The sequence below is a fragment of the Chiloscyllium punctatum genome, chromosome 23, assembly GCF_047496795.1.
Source record: "Chiloscyllium punctatum isolate Juve2018m chromosome 23, sChiPun1.3, whole genome shotgun sequence".
In the NCBI taxonomy this organism is placed as follows: domain Eukaryota; kingdom Metazoa; phylum Chordata; class Chondrichthyes; order Orectolobiformes; family Hemiscylliidae; genus Chiloscyllium; species Chiloscyllium punctatum.
Window position 1 is genome coordinate 80,049,884 of NC_092761.1, and position 21,860 is coordinate 80,071,743.

Here is a 21,860-nt window from a genome sequence, read left to right on the forward strand (position 1 = left end):
TGTATAAAGCTACTGAGATGCTGGAACCTATTGGTACAGTTGATAGCCTGCTTAGTTCGACAAAGTATTGCGTACATTGACTCTTTTGCACTCAGCGCATCAGTACAGCAACGATATTGCCAGAACTCTACATGATACTTCTAAATGAAGTTATAGAGGTCTACAAAACAGTAAAAGGCCCTTCAATCCATCGAGTCTGTACCAGACAAAAGCAAGGAGAGTAGTTACTGGAACAAATGAAGTTGTGTGCAGTGTTGATTTTTAAATTCAATTAGAGAGAGGAAAGTAAACTTTTTTTTTACTGATCAAAGTGAGTTCCAGATCATGGGTGGCTGTAAATTGATACAAAACAAATGAAAACTCTTCTTCTGGATTTTTAGCTTAAAAATGTATTGCTGGAAAAGCGCAGCAGGTCAGGCAGCATCAAAGGAACAGGAGAATCAACGTTTTGGGCATGTGCCCTTCATTCCTGAAGAAGGGCTTATGCCGGAAACGTCAATTCTTCTGTTCCTTTGCTGCCTGACCTGCTGCACTTTTCCAGCAACACATCTTTAAGCTCTGATCTCCAGCATCTGCAGTCCTCACTTTCTCCTTCTGGATTTTATAAAGACATCTCAATTTGAGCATGATTGGATTTGTCGTCTTAAAGTCATAGTCATGGAGACGTACATTCTTGTTTGGCATGAGGCATGTATTGATTTTTGGTGATGGAACCATCAACTGATTGGGGCGTCTTTGCTCTATCCCATGCCTGGAGAAACTTCTCTCAGTTCTCTGGTTCTCTTGCAGTGTTCAGTATCTGCTTGAGAGGTATCTAATCGCCCTGCAGAGGCCACGTGCTGTTTGCATTCTGTTGAATTATTCCTCCCAATCCACTCCCCTTAAATTCAAACACTGAGTTTGAAATTAGAAATAAGTTGGAATCAGTTCAGAAAATAAACAGTTCTGCAGTTTAATCCAGTAATTAAATGCTGATATATGAAAGGACGGAGTTAGGAACATGTTAGGCCCGTTGCTGTGGTTACTGTCTATTCGACAGCAGTCGTTAATGTCTGAGCTCACTGTGAACAGAATGGCAGGCGGTGTCTAAAGTGAGTCGCCCTTTTGTTCAGCTTTTCCTCGTAGTTTTCAGTATAATTAATTGCTTCAACTTGGGTTTTGATGCCATTGGCCTTCTCTACTCTGTATGGGTCAGAACATTAAAGAGATGAATTGGGGTTGTAAAACTTTGTCGTAAAATGCAGAAGACCAAGCATTTCAGAATAACATGCCATCGTACGCAGGGTTTCATTTGTGGACTATCAGGGCACTATTCAGGCAGCTTCTCAATCAGTTACTGAAATGGATCAAAACACCAAAACCTGGTATATTTGAATGTCTCTCGAGACTTGCCTCTGCCACTGACTTGGAGAAATCAGAGGGAATTGTCCAAGACCTTCAGGGGATTTAAGTTGAGCACTTGAAATGTCATAGGATTCAATACTTCAGGGTCCTGTGACACTGTGGTAGTGTCTCTACTTTGTAGCCAGGAGGCCTGTTCCAGGGGTGTATGATAACATCTGTGTTGAGTTGATTAGAAAATATCTGTGGCTATGGTACAAATGCTGGAAAATGGGGTTAGAATAGAAAGATGCCTGGTGACTAGCACAGACATGACGGGTCAAATGGGCTTTTTCCAAAAACGCCATGAATGAAGCCTTGCCCACTCAGAACAGAACATGAAAAGTGAAGATAATGTTCCTGCCATTTCATGCAACGGTTGAAAATTCACGTGCAAGTTATTCTCTCCTGAGAGTGAATCTTCAGTCACCTCAGAATTGCCCATCTATGTGTACTGTGATGTGAAGCATTCCTGACTCACTAACTCAGTTTAAGCAAAGGACTTTATTGATTTTGGGTTCTGAAAACCTTACTGGCAATCCCATAGTGTTTTCTGAACATTTCGCTGTTGTGTATTTGATCTCGGTCTTGAATCTACATTGGAAAATGTTTACGTAAAGGAGATAAATTAAAGAGAAACCTATGGTTCCTTTGTCCTCTGCCTCTCTTGCTCTCTATCTCCCCTGTTCAGATCGAAGGAGAATTTCTTTCCTAAGGGCATTGTGTCACTTTGGAATTCTCTCTAGCGGAAGAGGGTGGGGTACTCGAGTAATTTAAGTGAGAGGTTGGCAGATTCTTATTAGGCAGGAGAATCGAGGCTTTTTTGGGGTAGATGGCAATTATGGAATTCAAAGCAAAAACAGTCAACCATAACTTAATTGAATGTGGGACTAACCCAGTTGGCTGAATGGTTTACATTTGCTCCTATGTGGTCATGGCCAGATGTACTGATGAGGGTATGTGAAGAAGGGAGAAGGTGATTCGCGGAACTAACATCCATTACTTGTGCTGAAAGGTCTTTTCCCATGCTATAAATTCTATACCAACTCCATTAGGGTCAGCCAACTTGACACAGGCTGAATGTTGAACCAGGAGTCTTGTTTAAAAGGCTTACTTCCTCAGAATGTAATGTAATGGAGGTTATGTCACTGAACTTATTCAAGGCATCGTTAGACAAACTGTTGATAGATGAGGGAATCAAGGCTAATGGAGAGTTATACAGAAAAGTCATGCTATGGAGGTGCCGATGTTGGAGTGGGGTGTACAAAGTTAAAAATCTCACAACACCAGGTTATAGTCCATAAGGTTTATGAGCAAGCACTAGCTTTTGGAGCGCTGCTCCTTCATCAGATGGTGAAGCACCTGATGAAGGAGCAGCGCTCCAAAAGCTAGTGCTTCTAAATAAACCTGTTGGACTGTAACCTTGTGTTATAATTTTTAACTTTACACAGAGAAGTGGAACTAAGACCACAACCTAATCAGCAATGATCTTGAATGGCAGGACCGGCTCCATGGAGCAAATGGCGTACTCTTACTTCTAAGTCCAAAGGTCTTTACTCAATTATAAATGAGACCTTTCAGACTCTCCCACTGTTTAGAATTGGGTTCCATTGTTTTGGTTCTGTCAGTGAACAGAGTTGAAAAACTGAAATCTCGTGTTCCTCAAAATTGCCAAGGCAGATGATTAGAATGTGGTTTGTTTGGATTATGTAATTGCTTAATGGGACAAATTTGATCCACCTTGGTACATAATTACAGTCGTCATAGATATAGATGCAGTACACAGGGGTGGGTTTTACACCAACTGGGAAGAAAGGGGGAAATTAGACAGCAAAATTAATATTGCAATTCAGTCTGAAGGAACATTCCAGAAGCTGGAATTTCAAGTTCAGCTTGAGCTCAAGTCCTTTACTGTCTATATACTCTTCAAAAGCAGAATTTTTGCCAAATGTATAATGTTCAGCTAGATTATTAATTTACAAAGCACGTGTGATTGATGGCAAGTTGGAGAGCCAGATGCAGCAGGTCCAACTTGGCCATTGATTGGGAAGGATGAAAATAGACAGAGGGAAAATGTCCAGTGTTTACCAAACTTAGACTGAAAAGAGTCTCTGGCTGCAGATGACAAATGAGTAACTGTCACTTTTAACTTGAGCAAACGTTTCCTTCTGCAGAAATGCTGACAGTGAGCTTCACCACCAGAGCTTAATGACGATATGAGGCATTGTGCAGCAGTGGAGGGTGCCCTCACTATGATTTTGCTAGTTTTGTAAATGAAATTACTCACAGTGTCATGGTTCTGTCAGTGATTTGGGTGTATGTTGAAGCATGAATACTGCCGTGAGCAAAAAAGGTCCGACAATGTTTCAAGTCTTGGCTTGAAGCAGTGTCACAATTCCTTCACTGTCACTGCATCAAAATTCTGGAATTCAATCCCAACAGCTAACTAAAATGGTGGTTAAGTGGAGCATTTTTTTTTGAAGAAATTGGAGCAATTTAAATTCCCAGGTCCCTGCTTTAAATTGTAGCCTGGTTACAGCATGAACTTGAATAGGAATGGAACCAGGAGGGAAGCAAGTCCTCAGATGTGGTTGGAGTTTGAGTATCTACTTGCAATAGACCAGAAGAAAATGAGATTTCTCGGAGCAGATCCTTGGGTGAGGAAAGATTCAGGTCATTGAATAAGCATTGCATCACACGTGCTTTGTAAATTAATAATCTAGCTGAACATTATACATTTAGCAAAATTTCTGCTTTTGAAGAGTATATAGACAGTAAAGGACTTGAGCTCAAGCTGAACTCGAAATTCCAGCTTCTGGAATGTTCCTTCAGACTGAATTGCAATATTAATTTTGCTGTCTAATTTCCCCCTTTCTTCCCCAGTTGCTGCACATTACTATAGACCTACTTTATTACATTTGATAAGTGGCTCCAAATTTATTTGTTATAAGCAGGGGAACAGGGAACTTGGAATGTGTTAATCTGATTGTTTATTGTCACCTCACATTGCTATTTGCAGTCAAGGAAACATGACTAGCATGAGAATCCTTAGTTTAACTATGTTCCCTGGAAACGTGGGGTGACCTTACAGAGGTTTATAAAATCATGAGGTGCATGGATAGGGTGAATAGTCAAAGTCTCTTTCCCAGGGTAAGGGTGTCCAAAATGAGAGGGCGTTGGTTTAAGGGGAAAGATTTAAAAAGGACCTGAGGGGTAGCTTTTTTCACACAGAGGGTGGTGTGTATATGGAATGAGCTGCCATAGGAAGTAGTGAAGTAGTGGAGGTGGGTACAATTACTACATGTAAAAGATGAGTATATGAATAGGAAGGGTTTAAAGGGATATGGGCCAAGTGCTGACAAATGGGACGAGGTCGGATCGGGATATCTAGTCAGTGCGGGTGTATTGGACTGAGCGATCTGTTTGCATGTCAGAAATGCTTTGTTGGAGTTGAATGACAGCTGAATGCAACATTTCACTTAGTGTTCAGTTCCCCATTTTCTCCCGTCCCCCGTCCCCAAACTCTGTAGGCACCAACATATGTGAAAGCCCACTAAAATATTACAGACTGACTGAAATCCGGAGGGGTCAGACTTCTTCTGGATTTGTTTGCTATTTAACATTTGGTTTTTCCCTATCTGAAATGAATGTGGTAGCCTACCTGTGCAACATGAACTGAGTTAAAAGGAAGCATGCACAATGTTTTCTCCTGCCCACTGTGGCAAGCTGATGCTGACAAATGCTCCAGCTGTCCCACTCTCGTTGGCATTTGGTGCCCTGTCATTGTCCCTGTGAATGCAGGAAAAAAAAATCATCAAATGATGATTTGAGAATGAAAGGTACGAGGACAAATATCTCTCTTTATTGCCTTAGATACAGTTGCTATGGCCTTCTGTTGACCATTCTACTGTTAGTGTATTGACCAGCATTTGTTTCTGAAAGTGACGAAAGCAACAGGAAACACTTTTCAATTTGTCAAGCCTTCTGCAAAGAATTGTTCCCCTTACCCCCCCCCCCCCCAGATGTAATTACAAATTGGCAAATCAATTTCTGTCCACCAAAGGCCACTTTGACATGGATTGTCAATAGAGTGGACTGGTTCCTGCAGTATTGTTGTAATTTGTTTTCCTCCTACTCCCTGCTTGTTCAATATAGATATGAGACAGCTCGTGTCCTTGATTAGATTTTACATTGCTAGCCAGCTTGGCAATTTTATCATCTTGCAAGATACAACCTTTGTGCATTTAGATGCAACAGTAGATTAGGTAGACATTTAGTACTGCCTCAGTCCACAACAAGGTTGACGTGCTTCACACTTGTTTGTGTTCTGTGCAATGTGGCATTTGAATCCTGGGTATAATCTGCTTATTTTTGAGGTGTCTCGGTAACGTCCCCTGGACTTTCATCCTTCAGTGTCGAATTCTTGTCCATCAGTCAAATGGCAGGACTGGGACACAATCACAGAAATGCTGAAAGAACATAAATCCTGCACCAGTGCAGGTCACGCTGGTGATGAGCAGGAGCCGTCCGCCGTGGCAACAGCTTGTGTGCCCTGAAGGGAGCAGAGCTATTAATTGTCAGGGAAGCTCATTTCCTTAATGTTATAGGCAACGACTAAAGTGACAAAAGGTTGCGTTCATTGAAAGGCTGTGACAATTGTTTGGATTCGAAATCTATTCTTCCAAATCCTATAGTGTGTCCAGCTGAGCTGAAAATAGAAGTTGTAATAAAACATTCCATTCTGTCATTTTAGCTCACTTCCTTTCCACCCTGTTGAATGCATAGGTTTAATAAAACACAATCTCAATAATCAACAGTGTGTTATACAACCAACGTGATTCACAATAATGAAGATTGATGCAGGAGCTGCATGTTATTTGGCATGATGTCATTCTAATCTCTTGCAGTCCACATCTTTACCGTGTGCGTTGCTGTGAGGGCATGGTTTGTCTGTAACCACTGAAATGGCAATTTATTTTTCTCAACAGATCAGATTTTGTCTTGTCTGTGCCACAGATCTATATCTTTACTGCATGTATGTAATGTTGTCTGCAGCTTACAGTGCCAGCTAAAATTTATGTGGATCACCGGAACTGGTATGCAAACAGCATGAAACCAAAATGAATAGATTCCGTTTTACCCCAAGAATTAAGGAGGTACAGACAGTTTTCCCTCAAATTGCAGTCAAACATTTACATCTTCTCCTCATCTGTACTATTTTAGGCTTGGTTCTGTGTCATCTTCGATCTCCTCTGCACTTGACATTTGTCATCCTTTCTCCCATCATTCTTCTGTGACTCCGACAAAAAGGAACACAGCTGAGCAGTGCCCATGGGCTCCTCAATGGTCCCTTAAAGCTTTGAACTGATTGGCAAGAAGTGCATACACATTGTGATTCAGAAATATGTCATCTATTGCTCCAAAAAGCCCGTGCACAAGATTGGTTAACATGAGCTGTTAGAGACTACAAGGAGGAGAATGAGATTCACGGTGGTGACGAGGGTCAGGATGACAAAAGTGCACTTGGAGCTTGAAGGGCAGGAGTACTTCTCCTTCTATGTGTCTTAAACTATTTAATTCACCTCCCCCCACCCTGACCCAAGTGTCTCCTGATGCCATGTTATAAATCTACCTTGCCTTTGAGAGATTACCCTTTAAGAACTCTGTGGAATACAGTGTTGTGACTCAGCCTGTCAGTCTGCTGTGGGTTTGCAAGCTGCACACACAGAGTAGTTGGTTTACTGGAATGTCTGATTAGTGACATCTTCCATGTATTACTGTTTTAACTAAACTAATCCCACAGAGTGATGTGATTATTAGACCATTATCAGTAGCATGGCTTGCCCTTGTCACCCCTTGCCACTTACCTGTGGGTGTCAAACCTCTTTTACCTGCAACCTGCCTCTTATTAACTGCAGCTCGGCCACCAAATAGCAGGGACCCTCGCTTGGGTTTCTGAATCCAAGTACATGAATTACACTCTGCTCAACCCACCATCCCACTCTGTCCCTACCAATGGATGTGTTACGTTCTTCCAGGTCATGCCCTTCAGCAACCACCTGGCTGGGTATGCATTCACCACGCACCTTTTGCTACAACTCTAATAAATGCTGGCAGCTTGCTTTTGTACCCCCGAGTCCCTGAAACGCAACCTCAAGTGGAATGTTCACTAATTGGAAAATCCATAAACTGAAACCCAGCAGACTGGACCACAATGTTCTGGTAGACTAAAATGGTTTCCCTAGTTAACTTGGTGCACATGGTGCATTTTCATCACATTCATTTTGTCAGTGCATAATCCTTTTTCACATTTACAGGACATCCTTGACAAGCTTTTGTGTTCAGCATCTTAGTGACTGAGCAACACCTTGGATTCAATGTGCCTGTTATACGACACTCCTGTTCTGATACCTGTGTTATACATTTGGCCTGTCAAAGTAAGTTTGGGGCTTTGTGCTCTTCCTAGTGATTGTTAATATTAAGAACCTGTCCACAGGCTTTGTGGTGCATCTACACTTGTATAGTGTTGGTCACACTGTTTCTAAATCTGGAAAGTTGATGCGACCCTTTGCTTCTGATTAATGGCAAGTGCAGTGAATCGGAGCTGCTGGGGTAGTTAAGACTGGGCTCTGATCAGAATGTACAGTTCTTTTCATCGGACGAGACTAGTTGACATCGATGGTAAATAAAGCCGGCAGATGGTTTTTGTTAACATGCTGAATTCTTTGAGATTTTTTCCTGCCAATTTGTTTAAATTTCTTTGCCCTACTTTTCCTCCTCCACTTGTGCTGAAGACATTGGTTCATGTTAGGGGGTCATTCCATGTGAGCCTTTGATATCAAACCTTCATAAGATTGTCAATGCATTGTGACTGTGGAAGTTATCAGAGCTAAGTTCACATCTATCCTTTCCCAATGCACGTTTGCATAGACTTTCCTGAATAAGTTATTAGTTATCTTTTTCAGAAAATTCCAATTTCCTCTTGAAAGTCTTGATTGAACCTGCTCCCACCATACATTCAGGTGTCACATTCCAGACCCTTAATGATTCACTACAGAAAAAAGATTTCCTTTATTTCACCATTGCTCATTTTGCCAATTATCTTAAATCTTTGTCCTCTTGTTCCTAATTCTCCCATCAACGGGAGTGTTTATTTTTTCTCCCCTATCCACTCTGTCCAGACATTTTCAAACACCTCAGTCAAATCTCCTCATGACCTTCTCCGAGGGAAGCTCTCCTAATTTATCCAACGTATCTACATTGAAGTTTGTAAGTTTTATCAGAAGCTGGAAACTTGATTTCTAAATTTCTTTGCCTGTAACACCACCCCAACCATTAACATGTGTAAGACGTGACGACTTGTGCCAGGAATCGAAATGCAATCTTTCCTTGCCAAAGTGACTCAGCATGGCATAACTTTGAGTCATTGTCATTAAAGGAACTGATGACAACTTTTTTTTATTGTGTCAGTATTCAACATGCAAGATAGAAGCATGATTTTTACTTCTAAATTGAGTTTTCATTAACCCTGCCTTTTGCGATGAGTGTACGATCTTCCTGTCCCTGAGCTGACTGGAATGAGATCTAATCATTGATTCAACTACATTTTGGACATAAAGACAACCATATAAGTCAATAACACACTGGCACAGAATGGAGATAGCTGCAGGCTGGAACATGAAACTGTGAGCAAATGTTAATCTGCATGTGGCAAACTCCCACAATCAGTAATGTGATAAATGGTCAAAAAAATCTGTTTCTGATAGTTTAGGGGTATTTGTTGGCCTGAGAATTGGGTAATAATTGAAGTTTTTGAGAATCCTAATTTTTAATATTTGTATAAACATTGTTAAAACTGAGGTTGGATCAATGTTCATGGGTCTCAATAAACAATAAACAGATTTTTCTTTCAGTTGCCAAACAGGCCAATTAAATGCCATGTTGGGTTTTAAACAAAAATATCTATCAACTGGGTTTCTTAATAAACACAATTACTTTTGTATTATCAAAATAAGCGTAATTATTGCATCTTTACTGCTTAACATATGCAGTCAGTCGTGTAGAAACACAGATGGTTATCCCTCTGAAACGTCTCCTGTTGAAGATAAAAATTGAATTCCACTTTGAAAAGAATGGCCCTTTGACCAATGGGTTATTCCTGAAGGCAAAAGAATAAATTTTCGGATTTTGAGGAAGTGGTGGATGTGGGTACACTTACAACATTTTTTAAAACGTTTGCGTAAGTACACGAGTAAGAACGGTTTGGAGGGATATGGGCCAGGAACAGGCAGGTGGAACTTGTTTATTTTGGGATTATGTCAGCATGGACTGATCGGATTGAAGGGTCTGTTTCTGTGTTGTATGACTCTGATTGTTGCTCTGACGTATGGAACGTCAGAGGGTGGCATGGTGACTCAGTGGCTAGCACTGCTGCCTCCCAGCGCCAGGAACCCAGTTTGATTCCACCCGTCTATGCCAACTTCACACATTCTTCCCGTGTCTGTGTGGGTTTTCTCCAGGTGCTGCAGTTTCTTTGCGCAGTCAAAAGATCTGCAAACTAGGTGGATTGCCTGCGCTAATTGCCCCATTGTGATCCAAGAATGTGCAGGGTAGGTGGATTCGCCATGGGAAATGCAAGGTTACAGGGGTGGGTGGGAGGGGTGGGAATAGGGGACCTTCAGAGGGTTGGTGTTGACCCGAATGGCCCGCTTCCACACTGTAGGGATTTGTGATTCTATACGATCAAATTACTCATCATGCACCGTTTTCTCTGAAGTCTAGCTTGTTCAGAACGTAGAACCTTGATGTTATTGCATATATGCTTTCGCAAATAGGTTTCACCTTGAATTGATGTAGAGGGTTTTCTTCTCCGAAATGGGAGAGCTTAGCTGGCAGCTCTTTCCTGAAGAAGGGCTCATGCCCGAAACGTCAATTCTCCTGCTCCTTGGATGCTGCCTGACCTGCTGCACTTTTCCAGCGACACATTTTCAGGTTGTTCTCAGCAAGCTTCCTTCAATTCTACGTATTCTTAGCAGGTTTCCCTCTGACTGAAGCAGATTTAACAAGGTTTCTCTCGGCCAGTTGTTGGTCAAAATAGTGACAAAAGGACTTTGCAAAAAAGCAAGCAATTATCCCCCATTATGTGATATCCAAGAAGCCTTGGTTTTTAAAAGTATACCTCCAGTATGTACACTGAACTTTCAGTGATATTTTTTAAAGAAACCACCCCCAAGTATTTTCACAAAACCTAATCCATTTTTCACAATCCTTCACAAATTAATTCACCAAGCAGTATTAAGCATTAAATATTAAATGTTCTCATAATGCTTTTACTTAAAGGTCTGTATAATTAAATGCATTCCCTTTCATGGATAGCTTGATATCTGTGACTATGGCTGTAACTGGAAAAACAATGGCAGATATAATTCAGTATGGGCAAAAAATGAATGACAGCATTATCAGTAAAAATGACAACATCTTTACTCGGGGGCAGCAAACATACCAAGGATAAAGCAATTGACCTGATGATCAATTAATCTGGTCGCTGCAGAATAGCTATCAATGCAGTAAATCAGACAGGATGCATGCATCCTGTTGAGCAGAGTACAAGTAAATTATGATCTTAACGCATATGGAGTCGGTCTTAAACTGTTCCAGTTCTAGTCTTCAGATAAGATGTACGAATCTTGGAGGCAATTCAAGTCAGAGTCTCAAAGCTTATTCCCAAGGTGAGTTTTAACCCCTTTTCGTTCAATGGCAATCGAGTGGAGAGTGAGGTTAAAATAGAGTTGCTCCATTCTCCACTCTGTACCATTTCGTTATTTTGATGTTGTTGGTTTTAGTTATGGCTACCCACGGGGAACTGAAGTAGAAGCCTCATGAACAAATGCAGAGACACAGAAAGGGCCAACAAGCGTTTTCACCAGTTCCTGAGCAAGGCATCTGTTGGAACAGAACAGTGGTATGTTTCAAGAAAACCTCCACCTAGAGAGGTATACAACAATAAGAGCACAACGTCCAGGTTTCTCTGCTTTTTTCCCAGTGCATCTTTGCCACCCCATCCCTGGCCTGTGCGTCTGTTACTCTGCTCATTTTGCCCCATTTCTCATTTGCAAGGCTCCTCATAGCACTTCCTCTCCAAGACACATCACACTGCCAAGTTCTCAGCTGCTCAAGCAGCAAATAACCAGGATTCATAGAAATTTAAGACAAAATCTTTCATGGGGTTTCGAACCGCACTCATATTGTTTCTTTTATTCTTTCAGTGTTTATCACGGTAAGGCTGGCATTTATTGCCCTTGAACAGAGTGACCTGCTTGGCCGTTTCAGAGGACAGCTAAGAGTCACGCAAGTGCTATGGATTTGGAGTCTGATGTCAGTCAGACCCGATAAGGCTGGCAGATTTTCTCCCCTAAAGAACATTAGTGAATCAACTAAGGTTTTGCAAAAAGCAACAATGGTTTCATGGTCACAACTAAACTAGTATTTCATTCCAGATTTATTGAATTCAAATTCCACCAACTTCTGTGGTCGGATTGAAATCTGTGCCCCCTGAACAATTAGCCTAGGCCTCTGGAGGACTGTGACACTGATGCTGTGGTACCATCTTTGGTATAAGAACATAGAGTCATAGAGATATGCAGTGCAGAATCGAAACCTTCGGTCCAACGCCTCCATGCTGACCAGATATTCTAAATTAATCTAGTCCCATTTGCCTGCATTTAGTCCATATCCTTCTCAACCCTTCCTATTCATATACCAGTCCAGATGTCTTTTAAATGTTGTAATTGTATCAGCCTCCACTACCTCCTTGGCAACCTTTTCATGCACGCACCACCCTTTGCATGAAAATGTTACCCCTTGGATCTCTTTTATACCTTTCCCCTCTTATCCTAAACCTACGCCTTCTAGTTTTGGACACCCCCACCCCAGGGAAAAGATCTGGTCGATTTACCCTATCCATACCCTTCATGACTTTATACCTATGTTTTATGTTTTTAAATTTTAATCGAGAGACCGATCTCTCGATAAACATATAACAAAAAAAATCACTCCACTCACTATTTTTAAAAAAACAACAACAAAGTTACACTTTTAAAAACTATGCACTTATCTGTTCCTGTACTGTGAGCTCTCCCATACAGGTTCCTCCAAGGTCAGCTGTGAATTTCACTGTTTGTTCATTTTTCCTAAACGCACTCCAATGTGCAGAGATTCTTGAACCCCAACTGCAAAGGCAGTAGCTGTGCAGATTCACTGCTCTGTCAGAGAGCAGTGTAGGAACATGCTCAAGAAATTTGGGCTTTTCTTCATGTGCAAGATGAGTTTGCACGAAGTACAGTGTAAAAGCTAAATACTGAAACCTATTTCAGATTGGTGCAAGAACTAGAAGGAAACTAAAAGGCAAACACAGTATTAATATGGGAAATGTGTTCTAGGCAAAATAATCGACACAAAGGATGGACTTCAAGTTAGAATAGTAGGAACAAAACCTTTGCATTATTTGAGAGAATTGGATCTTACATTGGGAGAACTGGGATGGAAACGGAAAATTGGAGCAGGAATAGGCCATTCTGTCCTTCAAGATTACTCCACTATTCAGTATGATCATGGTTGTAAACCTTAGTTGTGCTCCCCCCATAACCAGAACACCTGCACGTAATGCTCCAGCTGTGTCTCAACAAGGTCCTATATAATTGCAGTGAATTCCCTGCTTCTGTACTCATTCTAATTCTCTCACTTTGAAGGCCAACTTACCATTTCTAAACTGAAATGGCCAAGAACCTGTTTTTGTTTTCAGTTTTGTGAGACATTGGTATTTTGGTATTACTTCAATGCTATGCAATTTACATTTGTATCATAGCCACCATTGTAAACAGAGGCCAATAGATTTCAGTAAATCATTTATAAGCAAGCTTGCTCCAATAGGTTACAGTGCTCACTCACCCATGGAATGTCACGAGTAATATTGAGGTTGAAACCAAATCAGTTGTTTTGGGACAGAAAGTAAGGCACTTTCCTGTTTGATGTACTTAATTGTGTCAAGGCTAAATGCAGTCCTTCACCATCTGATGTTAACATTTCTCCATTGGTAATGAAAATTGTGACGTGGGTGAATAGAGCAGAATGAGCCCATTGCTCTATGGTGACCAGAGAATTGAGATTGCTGCATTGTTATGCTTTAGATGACAAGGACTGAACAGTAAATATAATTTATCTGATGCACTTCAAAAAAAAAATTATGTGGTTGAAGTATTTTAACTGCCTATATTGACCTATCTTATAATAGCAGTTTGGACTTTTCAGTTACTTATTGGCAGACCTTATGAGGTCGTTGCTATGGAGACATTGAGAAAATTTGTAAAGCCAAGTCTAAAATCATTTTCAGAACAATTGTATTGCCTGTTGACTTTTAGATTTGACTTTTCTGTTTTAAAAATGTGTTGGTGAAAAGATATCTCTAATTTCACCAAGATTTAGCTAGATTTGCTGTTATTCCCTGGAGCAGTCACAATGCAACAGAGGAACTACATGTGTCCACTACCTCCGTATTTATAAATTTTGTGTTCTTCAGTACCATTGTGCACATTGTTTAACTAAGAAAGCTTCACTTGCAATTTTGTATTGTGCTCTCTCCATCCAAATGCTAGGAGATGTTTCACCACAATTCGTTATTTGATTGCCTTCTTTGTCAACTTCCTCCCCCCCTTTTGTCCTCCAATCATTTGGTAACTCATGTCAAGTTCAGTATGTGAGCCGCCATTCATGGCAATGTACCTGTCCCCTCAACAGGGTTACACCTAGCTGCTATAACAGTAAGGTTGCACTTCTTTGATTATCTTTTCAAACCGTTCAGAAAGTACATTAGGATTGAATTCCAGATGTGAGACCAGCCATAGCTTTAGGCACCAATGTGTGTGGGGCGTGATACAAAGTGAAAACTTATTAATGTTCCTGTCAAGATAATTCAGTATTACATGATTGGGTTGCTTGTTACTGAACCATAAGTACATTGACTGATATAACTACACACTGTACATTAGTTAGTGGGCTTGTCAGGGAAGCAGTGCTAATGAGCTTGGACTTCGATCTGCGAACCTAGCAGTTACAATATCAGAAAAATGGCTTAATTTAGTTTTTTTGACACAAGGCATCAAAAGTGCTTCTGTCGTGATCTGGCTGAATGTTGCATGTCTCTTTCTTCCAGAGGAGTTAATAGTTTATCGGTCATGATGCATGCCAGGCCAGGAGATCATTGGGATGATTAATGCATGTCAAAATGTTAAATTCTCTCACTTTCTTAACAAAACGTTTTGGTGCAGGTTTGGCTTTAAGGGAGAGGGAAAGTAAGAGCCTCTGTTGGGCTTCATTAGCTGTCTGGTCTTGGAGCTGAATGGATGTGCTAAGTACATACTGTGAACCATATCATGCTAATGACTGCATTGCTTACACTCTATCCTCCATCAAGTTTTCCTCTCCACAGGTTATCAATAATTTAAGTATTATTCATGTTCTTCTGATTGCTTATTTTTGTAAACACACGTGGCCAATGCTGACTTCTAAACTTGTTTTTCTTTTGTCTTCTTTTTCCTCCACCTCTACCCAAACCGCTATGTTCTCACAGGGGCTGCACAAGAAATCGAAGGTAGAGAAGAACAAATGCATTTCATAAGCTTGGACTCTTCTCTGTTTCACATGGGTATCCCTTTAACAGGGGAAAAGGGCAGTGATTGGATGGCCAGCTACTACACCAATGCCTGCAATAATGATTAATTTTGAGTGTCTGCTTTAAATTGGCAATTAGGGTCTTGTAATGGGGATATAAAAATGCAAATATTGGTAGTGTCATTTAAGATTTCCTTGCATTTTGATATTGTCTTTGTCCACCAATGGTAAGTTATGGAATAATTCAAAATTCAATGATTAATTACTTATTTTGGAACCTGGACTTCCTCAGATCCAATATTCTCTGCTAGAATTGTAGATCGTATTGAAGCTAAGGTTGAATCTAAATCTTGCTAATAGAAACTTGAAATGGGTTTTTGCCCATGGACATTATAATCTAAGGGCTTCTTAAGCAAATCTTAGATCAAAAACTGCGCTCCAATGATTACCATGGGATCTCATTAGCAAACTGGAACTTCTCATGCATACTGTGCCTCCTTTCCATTTTAAACATGAGCAGTTTGCAACATAACTTGCATTTCTAAAGCATGCCTTGGTTTGAGATGTATTAGGTTGCTTGGTGAACGCCATAATGTTCTGCTTGGATTGCGTGTAGTGAAAAGCTTGGGAATTATCTGCAGCTGACTGGAAGACATGTTTTGTAACTGTGCATGTGTTAGAACAATGAGGCAACTGAATCTGAATGGATAATGCAGAGTAGATAGAATGTTCTGCCTGCTTTTTTGGACAAATATGATGTACTCATTGTTATAAGATGAAGATTTATGCGGGTGTTATGGTAACTGCTTGCAGTGTTCTGATGACCAAGTTCCCCTTTGTTCATTGTATGGGAAGCTGCTTTGCAATGCACATACAGAATGTTTTTTTTCAGTGACTTCATTTAAAGCTGCCATTCTTAAAAGATTTTTGTTTTAAGGAGAACAGTTTCCCTTTGTTTTGCATGACTGGCCAGCCAAGGAGCTGATCCCAGATGCCTTTTGAACCCTGGGGAAGGTTGGCTAAGGAGATTAAAGAGAAAAATGCTGCATTGCATGGTCTTGTTTGTTCTGCTGAAAATATAAATCCGACTCATTGGACTGCTACCATGGCATGCAGCTTGGCACGAGAATCACCAAGACTAGCCTATAAACTGTTTCATGGCACATCATGCAGATTTTTTGAAACGTTGCTCTGACATCTGTATTAGATCCCGATTGAGCAGTGCCTCAATTTTAACTCTTTCACCCATGACCCTCTGCCCTGACCCACCAGTGTTTATAGAGTCATACAGCATGGAAACAGACCTTTCAGTCCAACCAGTCCATAATCCCAAACTAAACTACTGCTTCCTGCCTGTACTTGGCCTATATCCCTCCAAACCTTTCTTATTCATATATTTATCTAAATGTCTTCTAAACATTGTAACTGTACTCCCATCCACTACTTCCTCTGAAAGTTCATTCCACACATGAACCACACCACTGTGTAAACAAAAAGTTGCCCCATGTCTTTTTAAATCTTTCTCCTCTTGCTTTAAAGATATGCCACGTAGTCTTGACAACCCTCACCCGATGAAGAAGCCACCTGCCATTCACCTTATCTATACCCCTCGTGATTTTATAAATGTCTTATAAGCTCACCCCTTCTGTCATTTCTTCCAGCTGCAGAATTCTTCATGGAGCTTTGTTCAGAAGAATTAGCGATGTCTGTTCTTATTGGGGAAAGTGAGGACTGCAGATGCTGGAGATTAGAGTCAAGAGTGTGGTGCTGGAAAACTATAGATCAGGCAGTATCTAAGGAGCAGGAGAATCAATGTTTCGGGCAAAAGCCCTTCATCAGGAATTCTGAAACATTGACTCTCCTCCTCAGATGCTGCGTGACCTATCCGTTCTTAGTGTTAATGGATCGGTGTAAATAAGCTGATAACATTTGTTCACTTGTGGAAAGTGTGGTAGTACTTCCTTTTCACCCCGAGAGATAGAAGCTGTGCATATTTTACCATTAGATGTTGGATAACTGAGTTTCTAGTTTTTATTGAAGATTCCTAACAAAGCTCATACTCAATAGAAAAAGAACTTTTAATTTAATAAGCTGAGTGGAATATGCACATATTAGAACAATCCTGATATGTTTTCATGTGTACCACACTGAGCAGATTTGAATTTATGAAGCTCAGCTCCCTAATCTTGACTGTTCTGGAATGTGAATGTCTCATTACCCTTACAAGCTAGGAAAACACACAGGCTGAGGCTGAAACTGAGATAGTATGAAAGTTGGAAGATGCTCATACTTGAGAGAGAGAGAGAGAGAGATAAAAAACATTCCTCTGTAAATTACATTCATTGATGTAAGTGTTCAAGGGACATTAGCTGAGAAAGTGGGACTGACAGGACAGAAGCTGGTGGAAAGATTAACTCTTTGTGGTCTGATTTGAGTGTACACTTGCTTGTCATGGATTGAATATTTGTGTGTTGTTCCCTGTAGCTCGAGATCCGGGAATTGCATTTTGAGAATCTAAGATGTATAAAAGATGTAGGACAATGTTACTGGGCATGTTAGCTGAGCAAGATTTACCTCATGACCTTTTCACATAGTTTAGACTAGTCTCTCATTATGACGTGCTGTTAAAAGAGAGCAGATCTAGCTAAAGGCATTTGGCCTGGCTTGATCAGGGTTTCCAACTTTGACCGTGAAGCTTAATTATTCAAGCATACTCAAACCTGTCAATGAGTTTCTATTCCTCTACAAACTTTTGCCATTTTATTTGCTGCTTATCTGATTAAGAACATGCGGTGCTTTTTTTTGTTAGCTCAATACCAAATTCTGTATAAAGACAGCTTGTTTGCAGCAATAAGGGGAGTAGCCTGAGAGAGCTCCTAGGGGTAAGAGGTGGCACCACTACTCTGCTAAAGGTTTTAGAAAGGTCGATTCCTGATGAAGGGCTTTTGCCCAAAACATCAATTGTCCTGCTCCTTGGATGCCGCCTGACCTGCTGTGCCTTTCCAGCACCACACTCTAATCTAAACTCTGGTTTCCAGCATCTGCAGTCCTCACTTTTGCCTAAAGATTTTAGAACCTTAGCTCAAGTGTGGCTTGTAGGTATCTCTATTATAGTGCAACATTTGATGTCATTGGTAAATGAAGGTAATAATTTAAATTAAACTGTCTGTAAGAGTTTTATATTCCAGACTACCACGGAGTACGATCTCCGGGACAAACCAAGAGAGGCTTATAGGTAGAGTCCGTTAGGGATTCCCTGAGCCATCTCGAAGAGGTACTTTAACATTTCCTTTCAGAGCAGCTTGATGAATGAACCACGCAACAAGATATCGAGAAGGAAGAGACTAAATTGTGTGGAAGTTTTACAAGGCTTAACTTACAAAGCAAGCAATTGTGGAGAGATTCGTGATGAATAGCATACAAATAGGGATGAAAGTTGGCAAACTCGAAAGAGTATTATGAGGCCGGCAAGCAAATTGAGGACTTGCTAAAAAATACTAAAATAATATCTGAGGAAAAAGCCCAGTGCTCAGGAACAAAGATGAAGGAACAGTAGACATTTTGAATGTTTCTCCTTGTTTACAATTGCCAGCGGAAATGAAATACAAATATCTTCAGGGAGAAAGTGGAACGAAAAATGTTTGGTTCATGAAAAATCGGCTGGACTCTGACACCTGGAATACAGGAAGTCCTCACTTAAAGTTGTGGCTGTAGTTCTGAAAAATACAACTTTCAGTGAAGCAACCTTATGTGAAACATTGATTCCCAAAAGAATAAATGTTAAAATGTGAGTTGAGTTCTGTAGGGCCTTCCTTAGAAAACAAGTCAAAATATTACTCTCAGAATTAGAATATAGTACTTTAAAGGGCTAAATTCCAGACTGGAAAATGAAGCAACTGTTAAAATGTTTATTTTTCTTTCATAATTTTAATTTTGTATTTGATAGAATTTGTTGAGGAAGTTCCAAGAACGTAGCTCAGGGTTGCTGGTCCCTGGTTTGCTGATCAGGCTGCAGTCTGCCTGCTAGAACCCTGGCCACGGGGTGCCTGAGGCATAGTGGTGCCTTTTCATTCATTTGGGGGCGAACCCTCTTGCTGGGTGCGGTGATCTCCAAGATGGCATCAGCAGGACAGCTCCTCCTCACAGGCTGAGAGATTTTGGCCTTCCTCCACCTCATAAAACAGCCCGCAGCATTTTGTACTTTTTATAAATAGGAATAGAGCATGTGAGCAAGAAGATTAGGGTAATTTTTCGAGTACAGTGTGCCAATCTAAGTTCCCCCGGGAACAGATGTCAAAGCCATAGTGATTTAGACACATGGCATTCACTTCTGGGAATTGGCATCAAATCCAAGGTCTCTTTGTCTATCTGTAAGGATCCCATGTGAAATGAGTTTTAATCCACTTCATGATGGGCTTTGGCCAGAAGCCTAAAATTGTTCCTAATTTGGCAAGAACCCAGTGTGACTGGGTCACAGAATAGCTGATGTAAGAAATGAGGGCAGAGTCATTGGAGCTGTACTCCATACCAAACTGTGCTCTGCCCTACTTGGGAATGATGCTGACATCGGGAGATGTTCCACTGATATCATTCACCTTCAAGGAAGAAAGCAATAAGTGCCAAAGAGATTGATGATCGCTGTGGAAGCTCCAGCCTTCTCTCTTTTTGAGGATAGAGGACAGTTCCGTATATTTTCAGCATGATGTTAGGAATGTTAAGTAATTTGTGTCTGATGTGATCAACAATACTGGGTACTTCCTCAGGAGCAGAGAAAATTAAGAAAAAGTCTTGAATAAATATTTTGAAAATTTGAGGAGGTTTTGTTCACGTGAAAAAGCAGAGGCTGATCACTTGGGGAAACCATGAAGGATGCTAGTGCGGTCTCACTTGGAATATTGTGTACAGTTCTGGTCACCTCATTACAGGAAGGATGTGGAAGCATTGAAAAAGGTGCAGAGGAGATTTACCAGGATGTTGCCTGGTTTGGAGGGAAAGTCTTTTGACGAAGGGGTGAAGGAATTGGGTTTGTTCTCATTGGAGATAAGAAGGTTAAGAGGGGATTTAATAGAGACATACAAGATGATCAGAGGATTAGATAGAGTGGACAGTGTGTCTTTTTCCTAGGATGATGACGTCCGCTTGTACGAGGGGGCATAGCTGCAAATTGAGGAGTGATAGATTTAAGACAGTTGTCAGAGGCAGGTTCTTCACTCAGAGTGGTAAGGGCATCGAATGCCCTGCCTGCCAATGTAATTAACTCAGCCACATTGAGAGCATTTAAACAGTCCTTGGATAAGCACATGGATGATAATTGCATAGTGCAGAGGAATGGGCTTAGATTAGTTCACAGGTCGGTGCAACATAGAGAGCCAAAGGACCTATTCTGCGCTGTATTGTTCTATGTTCTGTGTCATCAACTTTAAAGAACAAGGAGTACCTTCTTTCAGTAGTGAGTGATTCAATTGTAGTGATTAGCTTCAAGCAACAGTTGGGACAAAGGATGACCATTGTCGCTTTGAAGAGCAAAGGAAATACTTAAAGCAGAGTATGATTCACTGCTTTGGCCAAATAGTGGGAACAGACTTGTTTTAGATATATGAAGGCCTGAATAGCTTCCTTCTGCACTGCAAGCTTCCATCGTTCATGGTTTTAGCAAAACAATTTTAAAGCCCATATATAGCTTGAGTGTTTGTTGATATCTCTGAACTGGAACTTCTACTCCATGAACAATAAGAGCTTAGATAAGAAACTGTCTCAGCAAAGTGAAAATCCAAATCAAGAGATAAGGTCTCAAATAAAAGCAAATTATTGTGGATGCCAAGATCCGAAGTAGTAAAAAACCCAAAGTGCTAGAGAAACTCAACCAGTCTGTCAGCATTCATGGAGAAAGAGGCAGAGTAAATGTTTCTAGTTCAAGGATTTCAGAAGATGAAATGGGCGATGGGGGTGGTGGGGAAGATTCATATTGGGCTCAAAGCATTTAATACTTTTTCTCTCTGCACAGATCCTGCCTGGACTTTTGAGTTTCCCTGACACTTTTGGGTTTTGTTTCAAGAGGTAAAGTGCTATAGAAATGCAAGTTTGTTTGTACTTCATGTTCACGTTAAACAGCTGTTTTTACACAGCAAATATCCTCCTTTTCTCCACAGTGCTAAACTTCGATTGGAATGATTGCAAGTAGAATGCTCCTTCAATCAGAAAAATGTGCTTGCCACCATGTTACATACTTAAACCCTCTTTTAAGGATAACCTCTGCTTTTTCCTGATTCGCTTGAAGATCTGAACCAGTTGGGATAATCTTTGTGTTCTTGGTTTCTGACCATGACAGTGTTGCTAAAGCTGGTTTCTAAATTTTCTATTGAAAGTTTAATATTTAAATTGCGTTTAATTGAATTGCCAGGGATGCCGTTTGTGTCTCTGACTCCCACTCCCTAACCCCAAAATCCCATCCCATTTAAAATTCCTAAGAGCCCTGATCCTCTCATAAATGTCAGTAAAGACGCTGAGAAGGGACTTGCCTGTCATGTGCACATGAATTTTAATTTGAATACAATTCTTCAGCCGGTCGTCCAAATTTGAAATCTCTGCAATTTGGCTGGAGGTGATGAATTCAGATTGGGGTGAATGATCCAATTACTGCCGGGTAATAAAAGAGTTTAAAGCAGAGACTGTCTCCAACCATCAGGATAAAAGCTGTGGCCAAAATCTCATTTAAACTTAATGGTACCAGTGAACCAGAAAGAGACCAGCTTTGATCTTGCAGATGGATTTGTTCACAGCTGGAAGAGCTGAATACTTTTTCAATTGTTCTTTTT

The 21,860-nt window shown here is 40.7% G+C and overlaps 1 protein-coding gene across 5 annotated transcripts in view; it reads left to right on the forward strand.

Moving 5' to 3' along the window:
- Positions 1–21,860, forward strand: part of LOC140494157 (cell adhesion molecule 1-like) — a 392,277-nt gene that overhangs the window by 274,535 nt on the left and 95,882 nt on the right. For 4 of the 5 annotated variants that reach the window (XM_072593228.1, XM_072593230.1, XM_072593231.1 and 1 more), the window contains exon 2: positions 15,005–15,025. The exons of the other annotated variant lie outside the window; for it this stretch is intronic. In XM_072593228.1, coding sequence (XP_072449329.1) covers positions 15,005–15,025 — 21 coding nt within the window. The remainder of the gene's footprint in view (positions 1–15,004; positions 15,026–21,860) is intronic. 5 annotated transcript variants of the gene reach the window in all.